The sequence below is a fragment of the Sphaerodactylus townsendi genome, linkage group LG04 (genome assembly GCF_021028975.2).
Source record: "Sphaerodactylus townsendi isolate TG3544 linkage group LG04, MPM_Stown_v2.3, whole genome shotgun sequence".
NCBI lineage: Eukaryota > Metazoa > Chordata > Lepidosauria > Squamata > Sphaerodactylidae > Sphaerodactylus > Sphaerodactylus townsendi.
The window spans coordinates 107,731,233-107,747,841 of NC_059428.1; the positions used below are offsets into that span (position 1 = coordinate 107,731,233).

A 16,609-nucleotide genomic window follows, 5' to 3' on the forward strand; every position below is an offset into this window, starting at 1 on the left:
ATGTCCTCCAAAACATCTTTTTGTTAACAGCTTTGCTCAGGCCTTGCAAACTGAGGACTGTGGTTTCATTTATTGAGTCCAGACTAATAGAGCCAAAACAAATCTTGAGAAATGTTTTCTCATTCAACTTTATCTGCAAATATTTCCATTTGAAATCTGAATGTCAGGTCAGGGTTTTAAAAAAATTCAACATAAGGATTCAAATTTTTAGTGCTTCAGTTTTGTATTTTTGCTAAATTGTTTGGAGGCTACATTTCAGCTCTGTGAATGTTCTCATAATAATGTTCTGTTTCTCATGCCATGTTTAGAAATTCTAGGTATATTCCCAAAGTTAAACACATGCTTGGTTTTGAGTGTGCAAAATTCACTGTGTCTAGAGGTCAAGTTGAGAAACACATTCACATTTGTTTCAGCAGTACCTCTCTTTCTTCATAGTTAAGTTCAGGAGAAACCCATCACAAACCAGCTGTGTACAATACTGGCTAAAACCTGCAACATACCAGTGTTGTTCAAACACACAACAATTTTGCATGGGTAGTTATAGACCTCACTAAGGTGGTAAAACTGAGCCTGGATTGTATCATTAGGGGTTGTGAGAAAATTTTTCCTGCCATTCAAGATCGTATTCTATCTCATGAAATAAAGTGATGAGCGCTCCTTTCTACTCTACCAAATGCTCAGGCATGGCATTTGAGGAATTGCAGCAAGTGCCTGCTTGTCAGTGTCAGCTCCTCATGCAACAGATGTGTGTCCTTCACTCTTGTGACTTGTGAGATGTCACCATTTCAGGAGGAGATGCGGGAAGGCACAAGTCACAGCATCCAGCCTGGGATTCTCTGCAGAACCCAGACCCAAGCCATCTTTAACCTCAAGGTGGAAAACATTGTAAATGGTGGAACACACAGTAAATGTGCTTTGGGCCTGGTGCCATTACCCTAATGTTTGCACCACCAGTGGTCACCATGAAGCCCATAGCTGAGAGCCAGTGTGGTGTAGTGGTTAAGAGCAGATGGATTCTAATCTGGAGAACCAGGTTTGATTCCCCACTCCTCCACCTGAGTGGCACAGGCTTATCTGGTGAACCAGATGTGTTTTCACACTCCTACATTCCTGCTGGGTTGCCTGGCTAGTCACAGTTCTTCGGAACTCTCTCAGCCCCACCTACCTTACAAGTTTTGTATGTTGTGGGGAGAGGAAGGGAAAGGAGTTTGTAAGCCACCTTCAGTCTTCTTACCGGAGAGAATGCTGGGGTATAAATCCAAACTCTTCTTCTTCTTCATAGTGATGTCCCCACCTCCCAGCCCATTATCTGCCTGTCAGTGGTGGCAGAGATATTGTCCATTGTGTGTACCTCAACAAGAGTATCAGCATGGAGCAGAGCCTTGCAATAGCTGGCTCATCAGCCCTTGCCTTGCCTAGCGCTGGCTTGCCCAACCCCACCCAGAACGTCACCAGTTGCCACCAGTGCATGGTCAGTGAAAGGGGTGGTCAAGATGTCAAATGTGAAATGCAGTTTTCCCACAAATGTGGGACAACTGTAGGACAACTGTGCCTTCCTGTAGTCCCTGGCAGCCCTGTACAACAAATGTGTCATTCTCCTGCTCATCATGGTGTGAGAAAGAGGCATCTACAAAGAATAAGCATCCCTTAGCAGCCTGTGGCACCCAACATTTTCTACTGTTCTGAAGAGCCACTTGTCAGTAGCTATCATCTCACCAATTAGATGAATTACCGTTCTCTTTGCCACCAGCTTCCCACCTCCTGGCATCCTAGTGCCATCCTCAGCAAGCATCTCCATCAGAGATGCTTGCTGTCCCTTGTCTGCTGGAGACTGTGCTCTGCATGCAGCAGGGAAAGCACAAGGCGAGGTTGCTGGTTGATTCACCTCTTGGCTGTCTGTTTGCCACTAGGCCACCTCACCAGCCACATTCTCCTCCTGAAGAAACACTACCTGGTCATTCTTCATCATCTGGTCCCAGAGTCATAAGTTAAGAGATGACAGATGTCTTTCCCTCAACTGATCTGGGCTCTGCATAACTGGCGCTGTACAAATCATGGATCCTCTTTCACCTGGAAGCATTTCCAGACTGAAGATGTGAGGGGGCACCCATGCTGACAAGCTGCTGCATACACCCTGCTGGGGTCACCTTCTATATAGAGCTTGAGGAAGATACACTATGTCTAGGAGGCACATAAAAAAATGGCTGAAGGGAAAGAGATTGAGATGGCAGCACCGTGAGGTGCTTCTGCATCTCTTCCTCCTGTGCCACTTCCAAGCCTCTCTTCCTGCCTCCTCAGAAGGCCTTCTGGGCTCTAGAGGAACCTAAGAGAGAGCTAATGTGTGCAGCTCCTCCTCTAGCTCCTCCAGCATTCTGTTGGTCCCTGGGGTGAAGCCTGGAACCCAAAGCCATCCCCATAGCTTGCTCCAAAAGACATCTCAGGCAGCTCCTTTTGTTGCTGCTGGGAAGGCTCAACAATAGCTGGAGGAGGAAGAACCTAGCAGCAGACCCTTGCCCAATGCTGGCACCTACAATCACCTGTGCTGGCAATGCTGCTCCAGCAGCTGCTTCAACAAAGAGTGCCTTGCTTCTTTATTTCACCACTTCAGCCAGAGGTCAGGGTGGTAGCAGGTGTGCGAGGAGCAGGTCTCTGCACAGGTTGGGAGAAAGCTGCAGTTCTCCCCCTCTCCTCCACCGTTCTCCCAGGACACTGCTGTGTTCCCTTCCTGGTGCTCATTGTTCCCTCAGTGCATCATTGTTCCTGGTGCATCATTGTTCCTAAATGATGCTGGGAAGTTAAATGCCTAGATGCAAAGGTGGGATCCAACCAGTTCTCACCACTTCTCTAGAAGTGGTTACTCATTTTTTCTGAGTGCCGAGAAGGGGTTACTAAAACAACCTCCCTGCCCAATAGGGACTGGAGGTGTGTGTGTGCAGTGGCGCCACTGAATCCCACCACCATCAGAACCTGTTATTAAATTTTTTGGATCCCACCACTGGGTGCCTGTTCTGCGTTGCAACCTGACAGATCCTGAAAGCTTTTTAAGAACTCTCACCCAAGATAACTAAAGGTTTTGTTTTGTAAAAAGTTACTTAACCTGACCTTGCTTCAAAGTGTGGTTTTCCTATTTTGTGGTTTGTTTATGTAACAATTATGTAGTGATTGCCCATTCTAGTGTCTATCTACAGTTATCCTGCAACTGTCTTGAAGCTGGGATGTCATAACTTTTTAAATATGAAAAAGTAGATGCTCTAGAATTAGACCTGTCTTCAGTGGTGGGATTCAAATAATTTAACAACCGGTTTCGGTGGTGGGATTCAAATAATTTAACAACTGATTGTTTACAAGCACCATTTTAACAACCGGTTCTGCAGAAGTGTGAACCTGCTGAATCCCACCACTGCTTGTATCGTCTACTTCAAGTTCCCCAAGTACAGATAAAGGAACTGAGAAGTCTTCTACAAAGTTGCTGCCTGAACGGAGTATCTAATTTTCTAATTCAACTGTAATGAAGTTCAGAGCTGACCTTGAAAAGGTTTCGTGTATAATAATTAACTGTTTGGCAAACAGGATCATTGACTCTTCTTAACACCCAGCACAAACCTAGTTAGTAAGAAACTTAAGTCCTACACCTAAGTTAAAATTTGAGGATTTTTTACTCAGTTCCTAGCATGCCCTTTTTAAAACAAGCCTCTATTTAAATTTCTCAATTACTGTGTCGGAATGACTTAAATGGAACCTTTGAGGAAGCACACAATATAACTCCACTAACTCAACAGAGCAGCAATGGACATACCCCCCCCCCCAACCCCTTGCAACCAAATGATGAAAAAATAGGCCTGCCCACCCCAACACAGCAGAGTATTCACCAGAAAATGAAGGGAAAGGGTGAAAGGAAGAATACATTTTAAATATCCTCTGAAAGATAATTGCTATGCCTAGCCGTGTACTTCCCCACCTAGGGATTCTGATAGGTGTGCATCCCAGTATAAGCATCCATCTGGCCATCTGAAAAAGAGAAATTAAGGAATGGGTATTTATAGAGGAGGAGCAGGCACCAGTTACTAAGGTGTCTTCCTGCCACTTGAAGAGACCAAAGAACATTACAAATGTCTTAAGAATCTGTCAATGGCAGCTCTCTTGATCTTTTCACATCTGCTTATGAAGAAATTTCTCAAAGAAATCTATCAGGATCTATCATTTCAATAGAGCCTCTTCCCTGATAAAGAGTAAAAGGTGTGGTGATGTGTTGTTTGGAGTTTCATTTAAAATGACATTTCTGATTACTATTCTCTTCTTTGGGAGTTTTAGTAAATTTGTGATTCTCAGGTGTGATCTGCTCTTCTTCGAAGTCCATAGAAACGGAGTACTCCTGCAACCTAATTTGGATTTTTGCTGAAGATAGTTTCAGCATTTCATGGCTTCGCCAGTCCTGTGATGACTCTGCTGTAAATTTGCTTTGTCTAAAAGGCTCTTAACTTTATCCACCCCACTCTGTTTTTTAAAGGATTCGGTACTTTTCATCTGCTGTGCAGGGACAAACAGGATTTCAGATCCGTCCGAGTGACAGCACTCTTGATCTTTTCACATCTACTCTCACAATTCATAGTTATAAGGCTGATTCCGCATGGGCCCAAAACAGCAGTTTGAAAACAGTGTGAAAATGGTGTAAAAGGGTTTAAAATGGTGTAAAAGGGTTTATACTATTTTCACGCCGTTTTCACACAACTGTTTTTGGCCCATGCGGAATCAGCCTAAGAATGCAAACCAGCATTGTTCATTGAATATTCACATTCTACTATGTATTCAGAAAAATTTTAGGAGAGGAATTATGAGGAGTCTCCATAACTGCTAAGGGAGCGTTGACTTCTTCCTCTCAAATTTTGTTGGAGCACTGTAACTTAGACATACGTGTTTTGAAAAAAAAAACTGGTATAAGCAGTGCCATTTTGAAGAGTATTTTCAAAGGTTCAACTTCTACCCTTTTTACCATTTTAGACTTCTGCAGTTTCTTATTTGTGATAGACCACAAAGTAAAAGACAGATTTGCAATTATGTGTGAATTTCTTCTTTAAGTGACAGTCTATGTAGCCACAAAATCTCGCTGGCTTCCCTGCTATTGACTTTTGTGCATCCTATTTATGCCTCTGTAACATCATGAAGGAACTGAAGCTGCACTGACTGTGTCCCTCAAACTGAGTTTTGAGGCACCAAAACCATTAGGAAAGGAAAGGAGTGCTCATGCTGTAGAAATTTCCATTTGTCTAGTACTCATTCCATGGGTCTGTATGAGTACAAGAAAGCCACTACTTCGTCTTCTAACCCATTATGAATACCACTCTGACACATACTGTGCAGCTTAGTTTAGGAGTTGGTTTTAGCTCTTTAAACATGTTTTGTACAGGTGGAGTATTGCACAGAGATGAGATTTAAGCCAGTCATTTCTCTATTTTAATTTTCCCCCTCAGTGCCTTACTAATCAATACTGATAGATTCATTATGAAGAGTTTTTTTGTCCCTGGCTATAATAATTTGGGCTTCATGCCAGCCCCTCATGAAGAAGCTTCTCTTGAATCAGTGGGTCTTGCCAATCTGTGACTCTGGCTCCCCATATTTTAACCAGATAATGGAATAAAACTTCTCCAAAATGACTGACTGGAAATGCCCCCCACCCCCCGTCTCCCTGCCTTTTGCCAAAGAATGTAATGTGAACAGAAAATAGGTCAGCTGAAAGCTATCTTGGGGAATGCCCTTGTAAGATTTTGTTCATGTTGCATTTATTCCCGGCATTTCTTAATCGTGAAGTAGCTCTTGTTTTTGCTTCCTGCTGGGAAAGATTATTCTCCCCCCACCCGATATGGTCTAAGTTGCCATTCTGGTAGAAGTTACAAACATGTAATTTTAATGCAGAACTGTAACCCAAATGCATAACCATTGTTTAATTAATTGATCTAACTGCTTCTCTTTTTATTTCAACAGAAATATAACCTGGAATAATTTAGCAATTCCCGACACTCACTGTTCAAAGTTAGAAGAAGGTTACCAATGTCCACCAGGATTTAAATGTGTGGATCTTGAAGAAATGGGCTTGAGAAGGCAAGAGCTGGGCTACAGTGGCTTTAATGAGATAGGTCTGTCTATCTGATTTAACATTGGTTTTCAAATCCTTATAGAATATGTAAGAGACTCTTAAAAGGCATTTTATAAATGTACTGCAAAGGAGCTTGAATGTGATGACTATTCTGCTCTGTGACAGGTGACCAAATTGCAGATTGCTTATTGTCTATGCAATCAGTCTATGCCATTGATTTCCTGATATCCAGAAAACTCAACTTCATGTCATGCTCAGTTGCAAGTAGTCTTTCTCTTTTCCCAAAATGTGGCTGCAGTAATTGCAATTTGCCAGAAGATCATTTCCGCTTTGGGATTTTTTCCCCTAATGAAAATCATACATGCACAGCTACTTTTCCCACAGGGGAGGGGGAGATATAAATATGTGACACAGAGAATTTTTTTGTCAGTGAATGCAATGAATACCCATAGAAAGCAAAGAGCAAGGCCAGTTTGATGCCTGAACAAAAGCAAGGGTCTGCTTGGGATGCCAAATTGACTGGGCAGTAGAGGAAGAGTCATGGACTTTGCACCATCTGCTGTGTGGCTTGGGGATAAAATGGCTGCTTTGTAGAACAGACCTTGAAGAGAGAGCTTAAGGTGACAGAAGTTTCTGGAAATGTTTCCTGAGGTGTTACGGGACAGAGTTGTGCTGCCTCTACTCCACACAGCATCAGTTCATTGTTCAGTAATACAGGTGGCTACTTCATCATCCAGTGAGAGCACCGGAAACTGAGCTAGCTCCCTGCTTGCTTCCTCAGACACCCAGATCCAAGGTGGGAGGAGGAGTTCCCAGGACCCACCAGGATGGCTGGGAGAAAGATGAGAGCGGCTGTATTAGTTATTTTACTTGTTTACAAAATTTAGACTCGGACCACCGAGGTGGTTAACAGGTTAAAGACATAAATAATCACATTTTAAAAGCTATTCAAACCAAACAAAAGCACAGCACTAAGACAGCTAAAACAAAAATTAAAATAAGTGTACAGAAACATAAAAACAGCAATTAAAACATAGGGCAGGAAGGAAAGATCATTGAGGAAATGCCAGATAAAACAAACTAAAAGATATCTTTACTCATTGGTGGAAGATAGCAAGAAAAGGGGGAGTGTAAGTCTCCCTGGAGTGACAGTTTCAATGTTTTGGTGCCTACAAACAAGACAACTGTAGCTATGATAACTGCCTGTGTTCCACATCACCTAGCATAATAGACACTGGAGAGAGTAGGTATGCATCATGACCAGTATCCATTTTGACTAGTAGCCATGGAGAGCCTTATCCTGCACAAAAATGTTCCCTTCCCTCTTAAAGCCTTCCAAGTTGGCAGCCATCACTACATCCTATGGCAGGAAGTTTCCAAATACTATTCAAGTATTTTTGCCCAGGAAAGTTGGCTAACCAGTTGAAGCTGGTCAAAGTCACTGTTGCCACCTGCTTATCCAAAAATGTGTGTCTTTAGTGCTTGTCTTTTTTCCCTAGCAGTGGATGGCATGGAAGCAGGGATAGGAAATAGTCTGCACCCAGTATTGATTTGTATTCTATGTCAGCAGCAGCAAAGAAAGGCTACGTCCAGCCTAAGAGATTTTGTTCCATCTTAATTTCCTCTTCCATTGGAGGAAGAGCCAATTAAGAGCCACTTCTCAACAGTCTTTTGCTGCATTTTGTCAGAAAAGAAAAGAAAAAAACTTAATGGAAGTTCTATAGGCAATTGAGTCTCATATATTTGTCCTTTTATTTCATGCACAAATGTCATTTTATAGACACTTTTCCACAACGATCCAATATCTTTTAATTTACAAAGTAACTAGAGAAATAGTCATTAGCAGTGCACAAGAAGCAATCCATGTGTAGAGACTGAAGCCCATGTGGTTAGAATAGTCATGCGCGTTTCTCAGTGGAATGGGACCACATCACGTGATGTGTGCATGTGTATAATTATGTGAAGGGGGTTTCTGATACATGTGAGGATTCTGTGTGAACTAGTTTTGTTGGTTTTTGTGCTTGATCCAGTCCCTCTCCCCCTTTTAAAGCCTTAGGTTTTCTCTTAAGAGATTCATTAAGAAATTAAGCACTGGGAAGTATCTGATGCGGAGACATTTCCAATTATGTTCCTCCTCCCCCTGGTATATTGTTAAGTGTTTAACAGTAGCATGTGTCTGTTTTGATGGCTGTGCTCATTGTGGGGCTAACTTTGCAGAAAGATGCCCTTGTGTTCCACAGATGAAAACCCTGTAATTGCATGCTTAATTAGGTATGTGATTTCATTTGCATAGGCTTCAAGGTTTGCAAAGACCAGTATATTTCGCAAGACCGAACTGATCACACAGAGGGGGAAAGAAAAGTGATAGGTCAGGTGGGCATGACTGTGTCATTACATTTTCAGCGTAATTAAGTGTGCGATTGTGCATCCGAGTTTAGCTAATATATTTACGCATGTGAATAGTAATGGTGTGGAGAGATACTGTATTCAGTAATGCTTTATTCTTTATTGTGATTTCAGCTGTCTTCTTTAGATTTGTAGCACAGCAAAATTAAGGAAGTGCGCATTTAGGATGTTTCTAATTCTAAGATTGTTACAACCTCCTTTTTGCTAAGAATTCCATTATTGTCAGTCTCCAGAACCAGACAGTAAACTTATTGCTAGGTTTTGCAAAATGTGAATGCTCTTGCTCTCCAGACTTGTGCATCTGTGTACTCAGTTGCAGCACAGTGTGTCTTCCTTGACAGCTAAGTTGTAATATTTCTACAGGCTGTAATATTTCTCCCTCCCTCCCCACCCAATTTCTTCTGCCTGGTTAGCAATCATCATAAATGGTTAGCAATCATCATGGGCAGACATTGTCTTTTGCAGATTCTGGCTGTGATCCCGAAGCTCTGCATGCATCCCTTTGCTGAAGCAATTAGTGTGTGCACTTGGAACTTTTGGTCATTTCTCTGCCAACAGCTCCCTGGAGCCCTCCCTTATGTGAAAGACCTCTGGCGAAGGTCCTGGAGAGCTCCTGCCAACTGGAGTAGACGTTATTGGGCCAATCATCTGATTCAGTTTAAAGAGGTTTCTGATGTTCGATGGACCATCCAACCAGAAACGTATAATGTCTGTTGTTGATGATGGGGTTAAGCTCTCTTTAGTAGATCAAGTTAAAAGTTTGTAAAGAGGGAGAGTGCTTATGAATCCAGTCCTGTCATTAAATAAACAGGTTGTTTGCTGGGAGCATCTTCTTTCTACTGTGTCTAGTTCATAATCTGACCCCCTTGTTTAAATGCTCCCATGGTAGCCACACTGATCCATAACCTCCAGACTGGATTATTGGAATGTGTTATCTTTGAAGATGGCTTGGAAGCTTCAGTTGCATCAGCAAGTGTCCTAGTCCTGGCCAGCTGCTCAGAACATATGAATCCCAGTGTTGTGTCAACTGCTGTGGTGGAACAGGCCTAGTTTGACCTGCAGGCCTTATTCCACCTAGCCTCTCCCAGGGGTTCCCAACTTATCCTGGAATGGGATTTCTTTCTCTCTAGGGTAACTGCTGCAAAAACATAAATTGTGATATACAATGTTAATATGAGAAAACATATGGGCCAGTTCCATGCATAATGGGTGAGGTCTTAGGGCTCAAAACCTCCTTGGCAACTCCATATTGATTTTTTAAAACCACTTATGTGTAATGCGGAAAGTGTGCAATTCAGAAACCTGAGCCAGCATGAACCTTGTTCATTTCTGATGGGAAAGTTTTGAGGATTGGGACACTGATTTGTGTGTGGCGGCGGGGTGAGGTGAGGTAAGGAATGTAAATATAATCTTGCCACAGCTTTAATACCTCCGATTTCCCATGTAAACATGTCTGCTTTGGAAGAGCTATCTGCCTTAATGCTTGTTTGTCATGTGGTGTTGTTTATTACACTGACACAGTTCCTTAATTTTATTTCACCTCCCACCATTTTACAAATTGATATCTAAAACAGGGTTACATTGGAAGGACATCAGTGCATTCACTGTGCTTTGTGGAACTTGCTCACTCCCCAAGTAAACATGCATAGGATTTACAGTGTTAAGGGGTTATTTGTTCTGCTTGTGTGAGAAATATTTGTAATTGTTTAGTGGTCTATTCTCTTGGAGAAGAAACTCCATTAAACAATTTAAAAAATTGGTATACACATTTTCTTTGTAGCATGATTGATTTTTCCCCTTAGAGTCAATTTATTCATTGTGTTAGGAACCCGAATCAAGTTGGCATTTACTATAATATTTCTGTGGCTAAGGAGACCCTTGGAAATTGCATCCCAAGCAACTTGTGAGTTGGGTGGGAAAGGGGAAGCTGCATAAATCACACATAAGGAGTTGGATCCAGTGACAAAATTTCCACAAATAGGAACTTCAGTAATTTTCCACCAATGCCTCTTGCCCCCACTGCAGTCATCTGATTCTCCCCTGCTGTTGCTCCTGGGGGTCCCCTGTTACCAGAAGCAGCATGTGGGGCAGGGGGGATGGAAATCTCTTCTGTCCACAGAAATTATAACTGGATCCAAACCATACTCTAAATGCAAATTCCTACATCATATGATTTTCCTTTCTTTGGTCTCTGTTCCAAATCCCACAGTGCTCTCTCAGGAGTGAACAAAGTGGATGGCATGAAGAAAGAAAAAGTGGCAAAAATTCCCTTCCATAAGCAGAGCTCCCTTCAAAGCGGTGGATCTACCCAACGTAGTTCGAAATATGGGTTTTAAAAGAAGTGTTTGGTAGCCAGTGTGTAGTGGATATAGAGATATAGGGAGACTTAGCCAGTGCAGTCAGAAATGATTGCCTTTTTGTGGTGTGGGTACTCATTGGGATAAATAATTATTTGCTCATACTTGGTTTGATCTGAATTAAATTTTCAGATGTCAAGAATCTAAATGCTGTTTAAGCTTTTACATTTGCTGTTTAAGCCTTTACATTTACTAAAGACTGCCTTTTAAATATCAAATCCCTACATTGGATTTGAAAGAGGCAAAGGGAACGAAATCAAAAGCAATTTATCATCCCTGTGATGTGACAGAGTGGCATCTTTCAACCTTTTTCAGCTATATCCCAAATGTATTTCTTGGAAGTGTTCCACTGAATTTGGTGGATGTTACTTTGTCATTCTGTTCAAGTTCTTATGTTGGAGGCAGAGGAGGATATTCGGGAGCACTGAGGATTCCTATATTAAACGTGTTAGTCACAGAACAGTCAATTTTTAGGAATGGATATTTGATATAGAGCCAGTGTGATGAAGTGAACAGAGATTGTATTTGTGCCCTGTGAATATAGGTTCAATTCCTACTCAGCTGTGAAGCTTACTGTGAATTACTTCATAGTACATATTCTTTCAATCTAACTTATTTCACAAGGTTGTTGTGGGCCAAAATATACCCCTGTATTTCCCCATATTCCTTTCTATTTCTTGGAGGAAGAGCAGTAAATAAATAACGGGGTGGATCCAGTCAGCTTTTTTGGTTGACTTTGAGTATGCAAAAGGACTTTGTTGGGATCTGTGTGGAACATAGGCTGGAGTAAGGATAGAAATTAGGCAAAAGAGGTTATAAAAGGTGGCTGGATTCAACCTAGAAACACTCTTTGAAATACTTGTTTCTGGAAGTTTCCCTGCTGCTTGACCCTGTGCTAGGAGAATAGTGTCTTTGTGATACAACTATTCAGTTTTTGGTACAGCCCATGGGCCAGTGAACCCAGACAGAGCAATCTCTCTTGGAACATTTTCATATTGTCTTTCATTTTTTAAGGTTTGATCCTGACTTGCAGATCTCCTAAGCACAGTGTGATTTTCTTCAGAATATCTAATGGCTGTAGCATTCAGTAGGAGGGTGATTGCCATGCTACAGTACAAGTACTTTTTGTTGCTCTTCATGTTCAAGCTATTTTAAGACATTCCTTGTTACAGTATATTAATTTTCATCTGTGGACTTTATCTGTTTTGAAATTTTTAATTGTTCTTTTTTTTAAAGTTCAATGTGTAGCTCCCTTATTAAAGGACAAAGACTGCAAGCTATCTAATATGTTTTAGTGAAAGTTTATATATATAGTTATATAGTTATTATTACTGGCCTTTCAAATAGTTCATGGTATGAGCCAAAAAGCAATACGCAGAGTTCAGTCATACATTTGGTTCATTATGAACCTGAAATTTTACAGAGAGGAAATTTGGATGATTTCAGAGTAGACCCTTGGAATTTTAATCGATTGCCAGGTTGATCCCAAAGCCACTGATGCCTACATTAACCAAGGCAGTCAAGTGAAACTAATGTGAATAGATCGGTGCAGCTGCCTTGTAGTGACAGTCAAGGAAAACACTGCAGCTGTTAAGCAGCAGTGAGTGGACAGAAATTCCCTTGATGTGCGGGACTGCTTGATATTAATCTTGCCAGATAAAGAATAAGATCTAACTGGATTAAACAGGTTTCCAAAAGCACTTGTCCTCCTTTCCATGCTGGTTTTGTTTACAATCAAATCCTTACTATTGGCCACCAGTTGCAACAGTAGGACCCCAAATAATTACAATGGCCAGGTAAAAACCCGTTAGGTTTTTATCTTTGCCACTGAAATTGACTAGGGAAGCAGGAGTGAAAGCAGCCCGTTCCTCCCACCTGTTTGTTCCTGGACTGTCCACCTGTTCTCTCTTTTCTTAATCTGCAAAGATCCAGCTGGACTCCAGCTTGTGGTTGAAATACTTGTGGCTGTCCAAAAGCCTAGGGGTGGGGAAGAAGGGAAGAGAAGTTGCAATTACTTTATTTTCCATCTTTGAGTTTTAAAGGCAATGTACGAACATCCAGCTTGCTTCCTGTCAACCCTCTGCAGTGATTTGTTTCTCCCCAGCACGTGTTCTCTGAAAATAATGTGCAGGGAATAAATTTTATAATACAGATAATGTTTTTAACAACGCATTAAGCTGCCATGTAGAGTTTTAAATATGAAATTCAAAATATCCATTAAAATTTTATATTGTCCCTAATTTTTTTTTAAAAAAGCTTTTATTTCAGCATACACCAATAAAACAAATGTTTTACAAACCCTATAATAGCCCTGCAGCGTTTATGAGAATTATTTTGCATGCTTGATTGAGTCCCTTTAATCCCAAGAATGCTGAGGTGAGCCATTTCTGTTTTGTGTGCTGAAGGTGCTGCATAACTCATCCCAGGAGGAAAAGCTCATGCAAAAGTGCTGATTGGTTTCCGGATGAACTCTGCTTTCTTAAAATTTGAAATTGCAACACTTTGTCATTGTTCATAAAAAATAAACGACTACTTGTCAGAACACCTGGGCAGTAAAGTATTTACAGCTACTTTTATTTATTGATCTTCACTCACGAAATTTGATAGCGTAGGTTTATGAAAGTATGGGGGTAATAAGTTAGTTTTATGAGCTAGTGGTAGTGTTATAGAAGACAAGACTTTTTTCAGTCCCATTGTTAGTGAGTTGGATGCATCATGTAAAGGATGGCAGCTCTTTCTTGTAATGACCCCGTTCAAGGCCAGTTGCTCAGACTTTGTGGAGGTGACAAAAGTCTTATTAATCACATCCAGATTAGCAAATTTGGAGGATATCCCTCTTCCCACCCAAGCTGCCTTTTTAGCTAATGATAGGTTAGAAGAGGAGTTTGGAATTATACCCCACCTTTCTCTCCTGTAAGGAAACTCAAGGCAGCTTACAAACTCCTTTCCCTTCCTCTTCCCACAACAGACACCTTATGAGGTAGGTGGGGCTGAGAGTGTGAGAGAACTGTGAGTAGCCCAAGGTCGCCCAGCAGGAATGTAGGAGTGAGAAAACAAATCTGTTTCGCTAGATAAGTCTGCCAATCATGTGGAGGAGTGATGAATCAAACCCGATTCTCCAGATTAGAGTCCTCCTGCTCTTAACCACTAGACCACACTGGCTCTTACTACTCAGTACTACTGAAATCTGAAAGAGATTTCTCCAAGGAAGGAACATAAGCAGCTTAGTCAGCCTGCTAATGATCATTTACAATTTGGCTTGCCTTGAATCTCACAACACTTATTCAACCGCAAGGAAATAGGTGAAGTACATTTGTTTCTTTAAAAAACTCTTTGTCTAACCAACGTGGTTTTTGGGGGGTAACATACAACAGATTACCTCTGTGAAAAAAACACAAGGGCATTTCTATACATGTTTGCTTTCTGGATGTCCCACCTAAGCCCTGAAAAATTCCAGAAGAATAAAAGTGAAATGTATTTATTTATCTAGGGAATTTGTATGACTCAGGTGACTCAGAAGTATTATATTCTGGGATCATACCTTGGTGCAGGACAAGAATGCACCCGGGATACTAGCGTCCACAGACCATTGGCCTGTCCCAAAATATGGTTCTGGTATTTATACGATAGAACTACAGAGCTCGCAGCTTATGGGTGTAGGAATCCCACACCCTGATGCCTGTTTTCCACTGCTAAGCAGTGAGATGAGGGTGATTTTGAATGGAAAATGGTGGACCAAATTTAACTGGTCCAACACTTTGGCAACCCTGTATGGGAGAAACACATATTTTTGCCATGAAGATAATCTGAGGTGGGAGGATAAGATGAAGTACAGTACTGCCTGCCACTTTCCCTCTACAAATTATTCTTTTAGCCATTTTGCGTTGGAGGCACATAATCCAGACCCGCAAGTGTCACAGGAGATTCCACTCTTGCTGTTCTAGCCAAAGGGAAAAACCTTTTTGATCCCTTTCTATCTCAGCTTTAAGGCAATACCTTATCTTCTTGAACTGTGCCATTGTCATAGTGCCTCTTAAATCATTGCCTTTTGTTATCAGTCTGTTTTTGCCACTTGGAAACAGTAACTTTTGTAGTCCTTTCAACAAGGATATTCACTTGTTATGTTGTTAAGGCTTCTGGCAATAACAATAAATATTTACTTTACCTGGAATATACTTAGGGGAGCAAATTAATTTTATGCAGTTTCTTTGAAAATCGTGAAGCAAGCTTTGTTGCCTTTATTTGGCACTGGCCGTTTCTGTTTGCAATTATTGTGGAAAGCTAGCTACACTACCAGGCAACTTTAAAAGGGATAAGTGGAGCACTTTGTTGGATGCTGGGTAGGGAGGTGGGGCATATATGCAACCACACAGACAAGAAGGAATAGAAGCTAATTAAAGCCCTTAATGAAGATGAAGAGAGGAAAAAATGTTCGAAGTGCTGCCCTGGATAAAAACACAAGAAAATTGCTTTGTAGTCAAAAAACTTACAGTATTTTCAGGCTGGAAATAAAAAGTTTATTCCATGGAGTTCTGCATTGTTTTTCCCCCTTTGGTTTTGAAGACATTTCCAGCAGCTTTATCTTCACCGTTTTTGAAAACACTTTTATAATGATTTTTTTCCCTAAAACATATTGGAGCTGGCTTCCCTCGCTGTCCGGTCATATTTAAAACATTTTATCTTTTCAGTTGCCATTTTCCATGCCTCTGTGCCATTGCCCAACTTTCCCCTCAGCACTTTTTCATATCCCTCAGCTCACTCCTTTCCCCCTTCCCTCTTTATTTTTTGTCATTTCATTTTTTTCTTTTGGTGTTTTGGTGAATTAATGAGACATCGATTAAACAAGCTACAGAGAATCAAAGCAATGAATCAATGAAGCATTGTTTCAATGAAGAAGCAAATAAAATTTAAAAAAATTTCACAGTGGCCATGAAACATTTTGGAGTAGGAGAGTGCTGACAAGCATCATGGTAAAGGGGGATTGAAAACATTCTGTAAACATTCTATGTGACCTATGCAGGGAGGGCCTAAAAAACACAGTAAGAGTAGTAGTTTATGTGGCACTTCTTCATTAAGTAGCATCTCTAGACTGTGGGCCACAAAGAATTTCTTAGAAAAGTAGTTAACTTACAGAATTAGCTATTGCCGGATCTTCTGAAAAGCAGTACTTTCGTTGGTTTTAAAAGAGGGTTTTAGCAGAGGAGTATCGGGGAGAAATGGTGCCTGGGGACACCACCTGCTCTGGGTGCCCCCCCCCCCCGCCCCCATGCTTGGGGTGGGGCTTGGGGGTGACTTGGATAGGCGCTGCAGTTGCAGCAGGCTGGCAGCGCCCCTGAGCCCTGCCCCTGAGGGCCTGGGGAGGGAAGGAGGCGGCTAGGATATCCGCCATTGCAGCAGGCTGGTTCCTGGCAGCAGGCCAGCTCGGTCTTTAGGTGTCTCACCAGCTCTTCTGAGCCAGGTCGGTAGGTGGAGGAGGCAGGTGAGGGCAATTTTGCAGTTCTCCCACCATTGCTGTCAGGGTCATTTGACCCCACCTGTCCCCGTGGACGGTACACCACTGGTTTATAGAGATTCATAGAAGAAATAGATCCATCAATAGTTATTAGCTACAGTGACTAAGAGTGCAATCCAAATTGCAGGAGTGCAGAGGTGGCCAGGGACAGTGCACCGAAGGTGGCACTGCACCGTCTCCACAGGGGCTTTGGGCGGTGAGGAAAAAAGGGGTTTTGCCGTAAAGTAATCTGGGGTGGGAGGA

General features: G+C 41.7%; 1 protein-coding gene across 2 annotated transcripts in view; it reads left to right on the forward strand.

The window, feature by feature from the left end:
- Nucleotides 1–16,609, forward strand: part of NALCN (sodium leak channel, non-selective) — a 286,369-nt gene that overhangs the window by 58,450 nt on the left and 211,310 nt on the right. For both annotated transcript variants that reach the window (XM_048493957.1, XM_048493958.1), the window contains one exon: nt 5,980–6,131. In XM_048493957.1, the coding sequence (XP_048349914.1) occupies nt 5,980–6,131 (152 nt within the window). The remainder of the gene's footprint in view (nt 1–5,979; nt 6,132–16,609) is intronic.